The sequence below is a fragment of the Botrytis sinoallii genome (genome assembly GCF_014898435.1).
Source record: "Botrytis sinoallii strain Bc 23 chromosome Unknown BSIN_004, whole genome shotgun sequence".
NCBI lineage: Eukaryota > Fungi > Ascomycota > Leotiomycetes > Helotiales > Sclerotiniaceae > Botrytis > Botrytis sinoallii.
Window position 1 is genome coordinate 2,695,100 of NW_024066031.1, and position 13,757 is coordinate 2,708,856.

General features: G+C 42.3%; 3 protein-coding genes across 3 annotated transcripts; 2 read left to right on the top strand and 1 right to left on the bottom strand.

The window, feature by feature from the left end:
* Positions 1–8: 8 nt before the first annotated feature.
* EAF02_003215 (uncharacterized protein) lies at positions 9–453 on the top strand (the record flags this gene model as incomplete). The annotated part of the gene is made up of 3 exons (XM_038899263.1): positions 9–135; positions 210–289; positions 367–453. The coding sequence occupies 3 exons, from the start codon at positions 9–11 to the stop codon at positions 451–453; spliced, it is 294 nt and encodes a 97-aa protein (XP_038761551.1).
* Positions 454–777: 324 nt separating this feature from the next.
* EAF02_003216 (uncharacterized protein) lies at positions 778–5,282 on the bottom strand. Its single transcript, XM_038899264.1, has 4 exons — positions 4,152–5,282; positions 3,384–3,902; positions 2,800–3,313; positions 778–2,744 (listed from the first exon to the last, which is right to left on the bottom strand). The coding sequence occupies exons 1-4, from the start codon at positions 4,812–4,814 to the stop codon at positions 1,177–1,179; spliced, it is 3,264 nt and encodes a 1,087-aa protein (XP_038761552.1). The 5' UTR covers positions 4,815–5,282; the 3' UTR covers positions 778–1,176.
* A 2,633-nt stretch (positions 5,283–7,915) lies between these two features.
* On the top strand, positions 7,916–11,292 carry EAF02_003217 (uncharacterized protein). Its single transcript, XM_038899265.1, has 2 exons — positions 7,916–8,285; positions 8,381–11,292. Exons 1-2 carry the CDS (start codon positions 8,156–8,158, stop codon positions 10,786–10,788), a joined length of 2,538 nt encoding a protein of 845 aa, XP_038761553.1. The 5' UTR covers positions 7,916–8,155; the 3' UTR covers positions 10,789–11,292.
* The last annotated feature ends 2,465 nt before the right edge of the window (positions 11,293–13,757 follow it).

A 13,757-nucleotide genomic window follows, 5' to 3' on the forward strand; every position in this document is an offset into this window, starting at 1 on the left:
CATTCAGCATGCCACCCAAAGGAGCCAGTACCGCCAAGGTACCAATGAGGTTACCTCCACTGCCCAAATTGAGGGTAAGAAGACCAAATCAAACCGACTCAAATCCATGTTTGGCCATTATGACTTCAGTTCTCAGTACGACCTCCCCCTCCTCCTCCTCCTCCCACGCACCAATTCCCGGGTCGCAGATACTAATTTTCTATTTGTAGCATGCTGGGCATCTTCCGGATATAACGTAGCTGGATGCCAGGCCTTAGAAACACAATTGAGAACCTGTATGGATGCGCCTGTATGTACACCCTCCCTCCATTCCCTAAAAAGCCCGTAAAAGCATTATGACAGTATACTAATACAATTCGCATGCAGAAAGCCGCAGCCCAGAAGAAGAACACAATCAATTACCATCTCTCACGGATGTATCCTAAGATTGTTGGACCGCGCAAGAAGAAATGAACGGATTAAAGATTTTTATGCCGTGGTGTTGAAAGCATGATGTATTCACATCAGGGAAATGATCATGAGAGGCATGTATGGGAGAGTGCATATAAAATGGCCTCATAGAATGAACACAAAATTCCACGCAGCACGAAATTATGTGGGAATGGGGTATGAAGGCAGACGTGCCTTGGCTCTATGTACTTGTATATATCAAGCATCACAATGGGTCGGTGCACACTTTGGGAGAAATCATGGCGCAAGGGAAGGACAATGCTATTTGAGATTCAAGATGTATTACCAGAAAATATTTCAAGTGGAAAGGTAATTGTAAGATGGTATCAAAGATGTGGTATTTCTATGTCATCCTACTAATTCATTCCCACCGCACCATGGTATATCTCCCCTTAGCTGTGAGGCTCTTGTTTCATAAACTAATCTTTCGCTATATGCTCTGTGAAGGCAATAAATGCGCCCTCTCCCATCGTCCTCCACCAATGCATAGGCACCATTCGCAAAGTACGCCAGCGCCAAATAACACCTTTGTGCAAGCAATAAACTGACTTCATATACCCACGCCGAGCCTTCCTTTATCATCATCGCAACGTTGTAATCATAACCCTCCCATCCATGAATGTTAATGTTGATATATCAAATAAACGATGAAAATTCATATCCATCAGTGCTTCCATCCCGCAAGAGTCATCACACCACTGTCAAAACTCCCCTCAACGCTCGCCCTCAACGCTCGCCGTCATTGCTTAAACAAAACAACTCAATTTCTCCAAGTTGCCCCGTGTTTTGGTATTGTGACTTTTGAGCCTCGCTCCATTCCTGAAATGCAATCTGAATGTCATCATCGGATTCAATAGTAACAAAATCACCATCTTCGTCACGATATCGTAATCTCATTGTTCCTCGAGCAATTGCGTTGGTTGAGAATCTTCCAACCTTAGCATCAATGCGATCAGTAAGAGATTGATAAGTGATGTTGAAAGCCACTACTAATGTAACATAGTTACCGTCACAATTGACCTTGACTTTGAGCTGTGTAGGTAATAGCATGTCACCTTCTGGCGAGAGTGACATTCCACCGCCATTACCACTCATCAGTGATGGTGGCAACCGGCTATCGAGCGCAGTTGTTGGTATTTGAGTAGTGTTGCTGCGAGTATAATTAGGCTGTGACACGCCCAGGCTTTGTGAACCATTGGAGTACTGTAATCCATTAGCGTACTGCGACGGGTGCTGCTGGTGCAGTTGACGTTCTCTCTGAACACCAGGCGATTGGGTGTTGGTCCTTACTGGCAATCCATTTGGTGAGTTGTTTTGGGATCTGGGAACACCAGCATCGTAAGCTGGATGTAGATGTGCAGGGATGCCAGGAACGGCGGGAACCTGTCCTTGCGGGGTGCTCAGAGCTCCATTCGGTAGACGACGAACACCTTGCTGAGCATTAATGTCAGGAGTGCTGTATGAGCGACTTCGCTGTTGTGCCGCCGCAGCCGCAGCCTGTGATGATGTAGCCATGGCAGGAAGTGATGGTCTCTGTGGCGTTCGACCATTCATCTGATAAGAGGGACCGCTGACTGAACCGTGGCTATCTCTTGATGGTGCACGAACAATGGCAGGTGCGGTGTAACGATTGCTATCCTCCCAAGGGCTCTGGCCTTGGGGTGTTGGCTGGCGAGGAAATTGAGAATTCTGAGGAAATTGAAACATCGTAGAAGATGTACTGGTTCGTGCAGAGGGTGCAGGTGACTCCCCAATAGGCGAGAAGTACGAGTCTCCCAATCTTTGGCCAGGGGATGGGAGCGAGCCAGACATTTGAGTCTGTAAACTGAGAGGTGGGGCTATATTTATGCCGACTGGAAAACGCGGGGGTAGTGCTCGTGCAATACCAGCTAAAGATGGGGCGTTACTCTCTCCGGTTGCGGATCTTGAGCGCAGGCTATTATTAGACGAATTTCGAGCCATGCTAGCGTTTGGAGGCATTCCAAAATTTGGGGGCATTCCAGAGTTTGGTGGGGATCCATATGCAGTGGTACCAGTGTAGTCTTCCTCTTCATCCTCATTCTCTTGTTGAGCGTAAGGGTTAGGCATTGATGCAATTTGATCACGCTCCCATTCAAAATCCCTTAGTGCTCCATCGGGACTAGTGCTTGTCTGCGATCCAATACTGGCATGTTCTTTCTTTTGTTTGTCGACGCCTTCATACCACTTTTTCATGGTCTCTTCGTTGGAAAATCTAATGATGAAATTCTCAACTCCTGGATCTCCCTTCCAGTATATCTGAACTGTGTAAGAACCTGGTGAATTGTCAGTGGAACAATCCTGGTACGTGGAAAGATGATAATCTCATACCTGGCTTAGCAGATGATACTACATCGGTCACGTTAGTCATGAAAATTCGACCCTTGAGCTGCAATTTAGCGTTCTTATCCTTTTCTTTAATTTTGTTCTTATCCTTTCGATCCTTCTTGTCTTTTTGATTTCCCATGAGTTTATCTTTAGACTTGTTTGGATTGACTTCCTTGCAACATAGAAGAATACGTTCAAATAGATATATAGTATACTGTTCAGGTTCGTAAGTTTTTGCCGAATTTTGTCTGGGGGAAAGAGGGAAATGCACCTCTTTCTGAACGTCACTCTTGCCAGTAACTACAGGGAAATGGCCATGCAAAATTAGGTCACCAAAATGATCGACTCTATGGTTCTTCCAGTCGTCGACACGGTCGCAGAGATCCAACAAAGCTTCACCTCTGAGTTCCCTATCAACTGCTGCATTTGCCTGATGAAGCACACGATTAGATGCTTCGATACCAAGAGTAAGGTCTTCTTTCGCCTCATCGCTGGCATTTGTTTTATCCCGGAGGTCCTATTCATTTAGCATTGGGTGCGTTCATAGTATAGGTCATCGCATACCTTTAATAAAGAGGATATTTCACCAAACGTTGCATGGGTTTCAAAAGAAATCCATCCAAAGTATTGAAATCCACGACGACAGGATGATCTGCCATGGTAATTTTGTCAAAGTTATCCTTCGCTATTGTTGCAGCTTTTCGCTGATTCGCAATAAATGGTTGGTATATGCCAAATGCCTCCTCATAATTCCTGAAGGGTAGTCCCCATTCTTGTTTGTCTACTGGTTGAGAATTTGTAGTCTCAATTTTGATGAGAAATCGGCGTTGAAAGTCGAGGATCGCATTGATGTTAAGAAATATATCGTGTACGACGTCGCCCGCAATAACACCCTTTTGCTCGATTGTCTTCTTTAGTTCGTGCAGGTTCTCCAAATCTTGGACGTATTTGCGTTCCGTGTCGACTAATTCCCGGACTACATGCTGCCTATAACTCATCTTAGAGCCAGGCGCAGTAGCAGACTCGTTGGTATCCTCGGCTTGGGATGTGAGAAGCAGGCCACGCTGTTCCGCCACATCAAGAACGATATTGATGACTTGGGTGACCTGTGCAAAGTGGTAAGTGGGGGATCTCATGACTACTGTTTCCAAAAAGTTGTGATTGAGATAACAAGAAGCGCAAACTATCGCGGGTTCACTTGAGCTCTAGAAGGGGACGCAGACCGTCTCCAGATTTCATCCCTAAATTTGTCTCTTGGTACATCCTTTGGTTCGTGTGAAGATAGCATGTGCCGCGCTCCTCATTAAAAGTCCATGGAATGCCCGCGTACAAAAGCACAATAGAGATAGACGTACCTTTACGAAACCAGTCGTGTCATCACCAAAAAGATCTGATAGAGCAAAAACATCGCCCGGGGGGATTTGTAAATCCTTCATGCAAGCCTCAACAAACTTGAACGCTGCCATCTTAGACTTCTTTGGTTCGGTCATCTTGTTGTCGGGTAATGGCAGAGGCTCTGCTGGTTGTAGGGTATTGTAGAGCGTTACTAATGGAGTTCCCTTTCGCAGACATCGCCAAAGTGAGGACACCGGGTCCATATCCTCCTCGGCTTCATCTTCATCGTCTGAATCAACGAAATGGCCGTTGAATCCAGGAACTTGTGCTAGTCGCTGTCGTAAATTGACGCATATTTGATATAATGATCTCGAGGCGTCGGCTCTTTGGTTGATGATATTGTTTGTCGCGATTACATTTCCGCCCTGTACTGGCATCGCCAGCGGGGCTGGAACCAGTGTCGCAGAAGTAGATAAAGAATTTAATGAAGTCGTAGAGGAAGTCGTAAAGGCAGTCGAGCCCGTGAGCTGCGACGATCGTGAATTATGGCTCATTGTTTGACTCAAACCGGATCCGTTGCCCTCGGCGCTTCTATTGTTGAATACAGGCGCTGTATTCGTTCTCAAAAGAGGTCCATGAGATTGAGACTGAGCCACACGAATGGCAACACCGCCAGATGACATGAAAGTTGAATGATCCAGATGATTGACGATGAATTAAATTGTGATAAGTTGTTTTAAAAATATCCCGCTTTTCCGCTTTAAGGGGAAGAATAAAATGTATATTGGACAATGTGAAATGTAACCGGGTTGAACTGCAGGTGGCAGGTGGATGGGGGGAGGTGGTCTGCTCGAGTCGAGTGCTACGGTGTGTGGTCCTGGCGGTCTTCTTTCGCAATACGTTTTCGTTGGAGGGTTGTTTCGGTGGGGAAGTGGATAAATTTGGGATTGTGGATGGATGGATTTCAAGTTTGTTGATTTGAATACATTTGATTGCGGGTCAACAATGGACACAAGAGGGCTTAGTAACTGATTTGTACCGTTCTGCTCGATTTGTGTCTGTGAAATTGTGAATGGTGTATCGTGAGTCGTGGAATCGTGAATCATGTATCATGGACCATGTATCATGGATTCTGTTCCTCCTTTTGGGGGGGGGGGTATATATTTTCTTTTCGATCTTGGGGGGAGGGGAGGGACGGGGGTTGCTGGGTGTTAGTAAAGGTTTGAAGGAGTCTGAGTCTGAGTCGAATGAAGGACGTATGTATGTATGAAAGTCGTGTGGAAGTGGATTCGAATTGGGTTGTATGGGTGTGTAAGAGAAGGAAGAGAAGGGGGGGGGAGGGTCGTGTTTGATTTGAATCTTGTCTCAGGAGTGTTGCTTCGCCATGGATTAAGTTATGCGCTAAGGTGCTTAAACCATAACAATCAATAAGAGAGTTTTTGGCAAGAGATGGATAAGGAAAATGGAAGGGCTCGGGAAGGGTTAATGGAAGGCAGATTTAAAGATCTAGAAACGGCTTCAAAGTTAGAGGAAATGGGATTGTTTAAGTTGCAGGTGGTTGTCGATAGTAATCATAATATTCATCTACCAGTTCTTCATTCCCGCCTAGGTACCGGCGGCAAGTAGACACCTAGTACTATTTGTTGGATTTGATTGTTGGTAGCGAACCGCCAACGTCAATCAGATAACGGCGAGAATGGTATTGATGTTATTACCTAATGTTGGAAGGAAATATAACATACTACTATTATGACCTACCTAGTACCCATCTAGTATATCCAATACCTAGGTAGGTAGGTATCTTCTGAAACTGGATATCATTTCATCTTCTTCCTCATACACTTAAATACATACCCATTCTTGGGCTCTTGTATAGTTTGTTGTTTACTTCCAAACAGAGAGAACTCATCATTTCCGGTGTATAAACAATGACCATTAAGATCTTCCATTTCATAATCTAATATAGGTATCCCCAAATACTGATCCATTGCCTATTACATGTTATATATTACATATTACATGTTATATATTACATATTACATATTACATACAACCATATGCTTCCCTATCACATCATCTTAATTGAGCCTCCTTCCTTCCCTGCCTTATCGAATCTAAATTTAAATTTGTACTGTCGGTCATTCAATAGAATCTCAAACATACCTAGGTAATGTTTCAACTCGAAAGTTTTCACCACTTCCAGGTTGTATTTGATCATCAGATAAAGTTTCATTGCCGACTTAGGGAAAGTAAATAGAACACATGACGATTCCTTCTACAGTTCTACTCCCGCAGTATCATTGACATCAATATCAATATCAATATAAATATCCACATCCACATCCGTACCGGGACTCCACCGGGGATCGGTTGAAATATCACGGCGAAATCTTCTTTCCTCAATGTACTCCGTACGTAGCCTCGAGGAGCCCAGACCGGTACTATGGGAAAGAGGCGATTTGCAATACATACCTACCTAGTACTTGCCCAGTACCCAGCAACTCCGTACAGTAATTTCAAGCGACACCGTTACCGTTGCTAGGAATGAATGCCTCAACTCTATTTCGGCCGAGTTCTCAAAGGCGATGCGATGCAAATATTTACTTTCGGTGCGCAACGCTTCCAAGGCAGACTAGAGGAATCCCTAGGAAAGTTAATGTTGATAAATTGTAACATCTTACTTGCATACTCCGTGTACCTACCCAGTAGGTAGTCGCCTAGTAGGTGGTCGATCAACTAATCTGAGCCCTTAGAATCGCTAAAATCTTCCTGTTGTTTTCATTATCCTTTAACCTTTCAATAGTGTACTCTCCCGAAAAAGGCTTCCTTCTATCTTTTTTTCCCTTTCCTGTTTACCTTTGCCCTTGTCCATCTCCCATCTTCCTTCCCTCGATATGTATCTCATCGGTCACCTCTCTTTCTTTACTTCATATCATTTGATGATCAAAGGAGTTAACCCGGAATCCAAACAAGTCTACCGGTGAGTAGTATCCAGGTAGGTACATAGGTAGGTAGACTCCGAACTCTAAGTATACTATCTCCGGGGGGAGATCGATCCTTCATTCCTTCTCTTTTCTTGCCTCACAGCTTCCCCATCGATACAGGTCACTCATCATCATCATCAATCATCATTTATCCCTCCATTTGGTCATCTATTTGACCGAAGCTGACTCCGACACATACCGTTCACACACTTGGTCCTAGTCCAGACTTTCTAGTAAGCATATACAAAACCCTAAGTAATACCAAGTGTCCCGATTTCATCGAGACTCTCGCCTTCAGATCTCTTTTCGAACACCCAACAGAGATCTACCCGTACCTAGGACATATAAATGAAAAATTGTCTGGGAACTGATCAAAGACTGCCACTACATGGGGAATAAAATAGAGCCATGTGCTTACGATAGGTATGTGAAGCTGCAGGCATGTTCTGGAAGCTTTTATTTCGAATCATGATCTAAATGCTCGTGACGAAATCAAATATATAGTACTCCGCACTCCAGCTGCTATTTTGGTACCGTTCGAATATCAACTTAAGCTTGTAAAATAGTCGGTCCCTTAGCAGGTCCTTAGCAGGTAGTGGGAATCTGGGAATTTCCTTTTATGGAAAGAAAAGGAAAGATGGCAAACCTTGAAAGCCCTTGATCAAGTCTTGACTCCGCGAAGTGCTAATAAATTTCTCCAGCCTTGTTGCTTTTAGCGTATTTTATTACATATCTACCAGGTACTGTCCGTAGGTATCTTAGTTTGCGTGTGATCCGTGCCGGAACCCAATGTGCATACAGCGTACCATCAATGCCTCCATTGTAAACAAAAAAAAACGTAGGTGATTACTACGACATCTTTTGATTTAGAAATAAACTCATATATGATATGATCTGATTAGAGGCTCACATTCCGTCGAGTTCACTTTCAATATATTCTCAAAGTTTCAAGTCAAATATACCAAATCATCGTTACAACGTCTGAAGTTCCCAGATTCCCAGATTCCCCGGTTCCTAGGTTCCAAGTCACTCACTCCATCATGTCCAACTCTCTTCGGAGGTCTCCTCTTGATGAAGGGTATAGCGAACATCCTTTGACTGTTGTTAATCAACCAAAATTCGAGGAGTTGCCTTCATGGCTTGCGGAGATGTCTACTGAAGATCGCGCAGGTAAGGAACAATCGCATCATCATTCTGAGCAACTCATTTCTACTTTCTCATGAGATTCTTGATACTCTCCGTCTCTCACAACTAACCCTTTGCAGAATGCATTTTAGATATCATGAGCAAATTGCCCACGTCAGAAGTATGGGATATAGTTGGACGACTTAAACCACGGCTCAAAATGGATTTCTCCCTCCACTTACCCTCAGAGATATGTTTGAGAATTCTCGGCTTCCTTGATCCAGTATCACTAATCCGAACCGCCCGCGCCTCGCGACATTGGCAAATGCTATGCTTCGACCGAAAGTTATGGGAGCAATTGTATATACGAGATGGTTTTAGAGTTATTCATTCGGAAGTTACCAAGTTCGAGTTCCCCAGTGGACAATCACGATGGTGGAATCCAAGAACTAGCTTCGAGCTCAATCCTTCAGTTGAGCGCAGAACGAGAGGCAACATACAACAGATATTGCCAAACCCGGATGGCGATGATGATAATCGAGGATCGAATATGATGAAACAGACGTCAATATTTGGTCCGGCAAGCACAAGGGATATGAGGCAGAGTCCCTTTGCTGAAGACTCGATCATGATGGATGCACCAATATTATCGGCTGATAGTGATAAGGACCGGACATCATATTTTGGCACAGATGGGGGTGTCGCTCAATGGAAAGGAAAGGGAATTTCCCTTCCTAGACAAGGACATGAATTAGCGATTGTGGATCGAAGTAGCGGAGAAGAGAAACTCAATTGGCATTATCTCTATACACAGAGAAGACGCCTAGAAGCGAACTGGGAAGCTGGCAAATTTACCAACTTTCAATTACCACACCCTCACTATCCCGAGGAAGGCCACACAGAATGTATCTACACCATTCAGCACACTCAAAATTATCTAGTCAGTGGTAGTCGTGATAAAACTATACGGATCTGGAACTTAGACACAAGACGTCTTGCTCTTCCCCCATTGGCAGAACATGGGGGGTCTGTACTCTGTCTCCAGTTCGACCCGGATCCCGAAGAGGATATAATTGTTTCTGGTAGCAGTGATGCTACTGTCATTATTTGGCGATTTTCTACGGGTAAGGTAATACAGAGATTGACATCGGCACATAGAGAATCGGTCCTGAACGTCAAATTTGACAAAAATGTGCTGGTCACCTGTTCGAAAGACAAAACCATCAAAGTTTTTAATCGACGATCTATCAGCGAGCAAAGTCTCATGAATGATACAGCTTCGATTCAAATACAAAACCTTGGCTTTGAAAACAACCCTGTAGGATGGAGAATTATACCACCATACACAAATATTAGCAAGCTAAAGGGTCATGGAGCGGCTGTTAATGCCGTTCAAGTATTGGGTGATGAAGTCGTGTCTGCTTCAGGTGATCGAACCGTAAAAATCTGGAACTGGAGAAAGAACACTTGCACTCGAACTCTGATTGGGCACAGCAAGGGAATTGCATGTGTTCAATACGATGGGCGTCGAATAGTGAGCGGGAGCAGTGATAATGAGGTTAAAGTCTTCGACAGAGAATCCGGTCTCGAAGTAGCCAGCCTCAGAGGTCATACCAACCTAGTAAGAACTGTTCAAGCCGGATTTGGCGATTTGCCATACAGTGCAGAAGAAGAAAGAGAGGATGCAAAGAGAATTGACAGGGAATATTTCAAGGCTGTGAATGGTGGGGTCGTCGATCAAACGTATCAATCAAGTCGTCTAAAGAATGCTGGATCCTCAAGACCAGAAGATATCACTGCTTTTGGTGCTAAGTTACCACCAGGCGGAGGAGGCTGTAAGTACAGCCGTATCGTCTCTGGATCTTATGACGAGTCGATTCATATATGGCGGAGAGATAAAGAAGGTGTCTGGAAGCCTCAACATACCCTTCGACAAGAAGAAGGGTCCCGGGCTGCAATTAGAATGTGGGCCAGAACACCTAGAAAACCCAACACGAACCCAGCATGGCTCATGAGGGCCACTTCAACGGTGTCTGACTCATCAAATAATGAGGTCCCGTTGCCTGATATGACAAACCTCTCTCCAGAAATCCAGATTGACAGCGCGATTGCTTCTGGTGCAAACGGCCTACTCGAGACACTCAATAAGTACCCAGAATTATTGAACAATGAATATTTGAGACTGGCCATCGCTCGTTCACCAGAACACACAAGAAACTTGATGAGTCAAGTCCTCATTGCAGCTTTGCAAGCAAAAGGTTACGATACGCGTGGTTTGTACGCTTCATTACAGAACGATGCATTCACGACTGCAGTACCATCGGTACCAAATCCTTCGGGAATACCCAATATTGGAGTAACTCTAGGTAGTCCTGCTCATCACCCAATACAAAATCCACATCCACAGCATGCTCGTGTATTCAAACTTCAATTTGATGCTCGCAGAATCATTTGCTGTAGTCAAACACCCACGATTGTTGGATGGGATTTTGCAAATGGTGATAAAGATATTATTGAAGCAAGTCGATTCTTTGCTCCTATGGAGTAGTCCAAAGAAAACACTCTTAGGGTGCAATTACAGCACTGCAAATGAGGCGTAGAGGGATTGGAAGCATTCATGTGGGGAATGGACTGGATCGGGGCGTTTCATAGGAGGCGGTAGGTGAATGGCTATAATGTATGGATGATAATCTTAACGAGGCATTGAATTTTATGGGATCGGCGTTGCATTTAACGTTGGGCATTGAAGTTTATGTATGCATTGGGGATGACGAGACTGCTCATCATGGGGCGATAGAGTAGGGTGTCTTAAATTGTCTGGACATAAATCATGTTGTGTATATTATCGATATTGGACAATGGTACCTTGATTTTGTATACTGGGTATCTGGTTGGATGAGAATGCATATTGATTTCTTCTCTTTTTGACATTTGAATTTGTCTGGTTGATGCAGTGCAGTGCAGTGCAGTGGATACTTGGGAGAGGGTGTATGATGTTATGATAAGATGTGATATCATATGGTCCAAGGTGAATTATTATTATATCACGGAGGTAATAGCTATGTCTAATGGTCACTTTGATCAGGAGATAGGTATATAGAGTGATAATAAACTAGATTGACTTGAGGTGTGATCATAAGGATCATACCTGCTTTATATACCCTGATCAGGCGATGGAGTCGCCTAATTAGGTATATAGGGTGTGACACTTTGCCTTAGAAGAACTGCGAGAACAGAGTACAATTTATCCTTAGAATCTACAACTACAGAATCGGGAGCAAAGCGCTCGTAGAGCACTCCTATATACTAGCTATATACATATGATCATGCACATGCGCAAGCGTGCACATGAGCGATCGCAGCTGCGATTGGGTGCGATCCGTGATACTACTCCCCCTTTCGAAAAAGCTTGCCTTCAAGCTTTACAATTATCTAATCTATAGATACATCGGCGATCCTAATGAGGTGTTGTTATTTACATTATAGTATAGCATGGTAAACAGGTGTGTGCGCAAATTTTGCTTTTTTCGTAACGGGAAGGCATATAGGAAATGGAGGAAACTGTCCTGTAGTCTAGTAATAGTGTGAAGTCTTTGAAATATATAAATCGCCCGAATTTCCCTCTTTCTTCTAAATCTTTTCCGGTTACTTATCTTCTTTGTATCCCTTAATCAATAATCAATATGCCTTCCATACTATCAAGAAAACACAGCAGTAAGAGCAAGTTATTACTAGTACAGCTGAAGTAGCGAAAGGATACATATATGGCAGTGAGTTGTTTATTTTTCTTTTGCATTTGCTTTACTGATATACTTCTTTACAGCTTATGGCGAAGAGGATATCTACCTTTTCTATTGTACAAAGCAAGCGTCCTGTTAAAGAAGAGGAGGAGTCGAGTCACAACGGGAGTGGTAATAATCCTATCGGCAAAGAGGAGAATAATGAGGAAGATAGGTTGAACAACAAAGATGCATATAAGTGAGACTTTCTTTTAGTATCTTCGGCTTATAGTTGGCTTATTTAATAAATGTAATTACAGATACCGAAGGCAATGTACCTAAGGATAAGATCGATTTTTGATATGCTTATTGAATATATTTATTCTATTGTTTTTCGAGGCAGAATTTGGAGAAAGAATATAATCTCTTAATCGATTGTATTAACGATTACAAAAAGAAGTTCACTAACAAATTGATTGCAGCGGTATATCATTTTCGTAATTTCGAAAATAATGGTGAGATAGTTGAGAAAGACATTCTAGAGGTCTTATATCAAAATCAACTTAATCGCAAATTCGATATATCCTATTATAAAAGTATTGACTTTATTGATATCGATAAATGGGGATCTTTAAGTAAGAGATCATCAAAAAAGACAATACCACAATGGAAATAATGTATTTGGGAGGATGGTTGGGTTTGTGCTGACTGTGTATACAATTGTATTTCCGGTAAGGGAGATAGTGTCTGCTATCGACTTTCTGGATAATCATCTGGTCAATCTCGCTGTCTGCTTTATTTGGCTGGCAAGTATAAATGTAAGCGTTTACCTGATAGGAATATGCATAAGATGTTTTTTTGATACTAATCAGCTATTACTGAATATAGCAATATGATAGAGGTAAGTTATAACTTTGCTAGCTTTTAGTAAAATTAATTTTTGAGATAGCTTGACATATAGAAGAAGCTAAAGAATTGTATTTCAAAAGAAATGCTTTTTTTTATTCTTATTTGAGAAGCTACAAAGTGTTGTATAATGGAAGTTGTAGTATAGGGAGACGAATTGGAGTAGCAGTACCAGCTTGTTCTAATTCAAATAGAAACAGAGCTTTCAGTAGCTTGCAAGTGGTTAGGTGTAACTGAATGCAAACTTGGTTTTGTTATTGCATGTACTGCAGCTAACAATTGTTTTATCTTTCAGCTTGTAATTATCCTGTATATATTTATTATCACTATTAGCTGGGGACTTGACTAATATTTCAATTTAAACCATCCAGTTTTTACTATCATACCTCACCTAACCGTAACTATTGATACCTGTAGAGGCTTTCTTTCTAGCTTGATTTAAGTTTACCAGGTAAGAAAAAAAACTTTCTTTGTTGATATTTTATTTTTGTTCAATCACTTTTAGCCTTTTGTGTAATTAGAATTTTCTTTATCATAATAATAAATTAAAGAAGTTCTTTCTGTCTTTTTTATTTATATATTGATTGTTATCTGTGAAATCGTAATTATTCTTTTTACTTTTGTAGAGACGAATCCATTTTGATAAGTGCACAGGGGGTTCTAACAGAATGGGATTTTGTAGGTGAAAGTTATAGAAATAGTGCAAAGCAGTTTTTAAGTTAGAGGCGGGGTACCAGGTAAGATTGTTATTGGCGTTTAGCTATGATACTCTATACTTAAGCTATCAACATATTTTCTTTATAGTTAAAATACGCTTTATTTTTTATTCGATATTACCAGTAATATTTATTAAAGGCAGTAATTCGAGAATTTATCCGGAAAATGGATTGTT

Coding starts and splice junctions, on each gene's coding strand:
- EAF02_003216 (XM_038899264.1), bottom strand. CDS start 4,814: ATGTCATCTGGCGGTGTTGCCATTCGTGTGGCTCAGTCTCAATCTCAT. Junction 3,314..3,383: donor TGAAACCCATGCAACGTTTG/GTGAAATATCCT, acceptor CTAAATGAATAG/GACCTCCGGGATAAAACAAA. Junction 2,745..2,799: donor AGTATCATCTGCTAAGCCAG/GTATGAGATTAT, acceptor ACAATTCACCAG/GTTCTTACACAGTTCAGATA.
- EAF02_003217 (XM_038899265.1), top strand. CDS start 8,156: ATGTCCAACTCTCTTCGGAGGTCTCCTCTTGATGAAGGGTATAGCGAA. Junction 8,286..8,380: donor GTCTACTGAAGATCGCGCAG/GTAAGGAACAAT, acceptor AACCCTTTGCAG/AATGCATTTTAGATATCATG.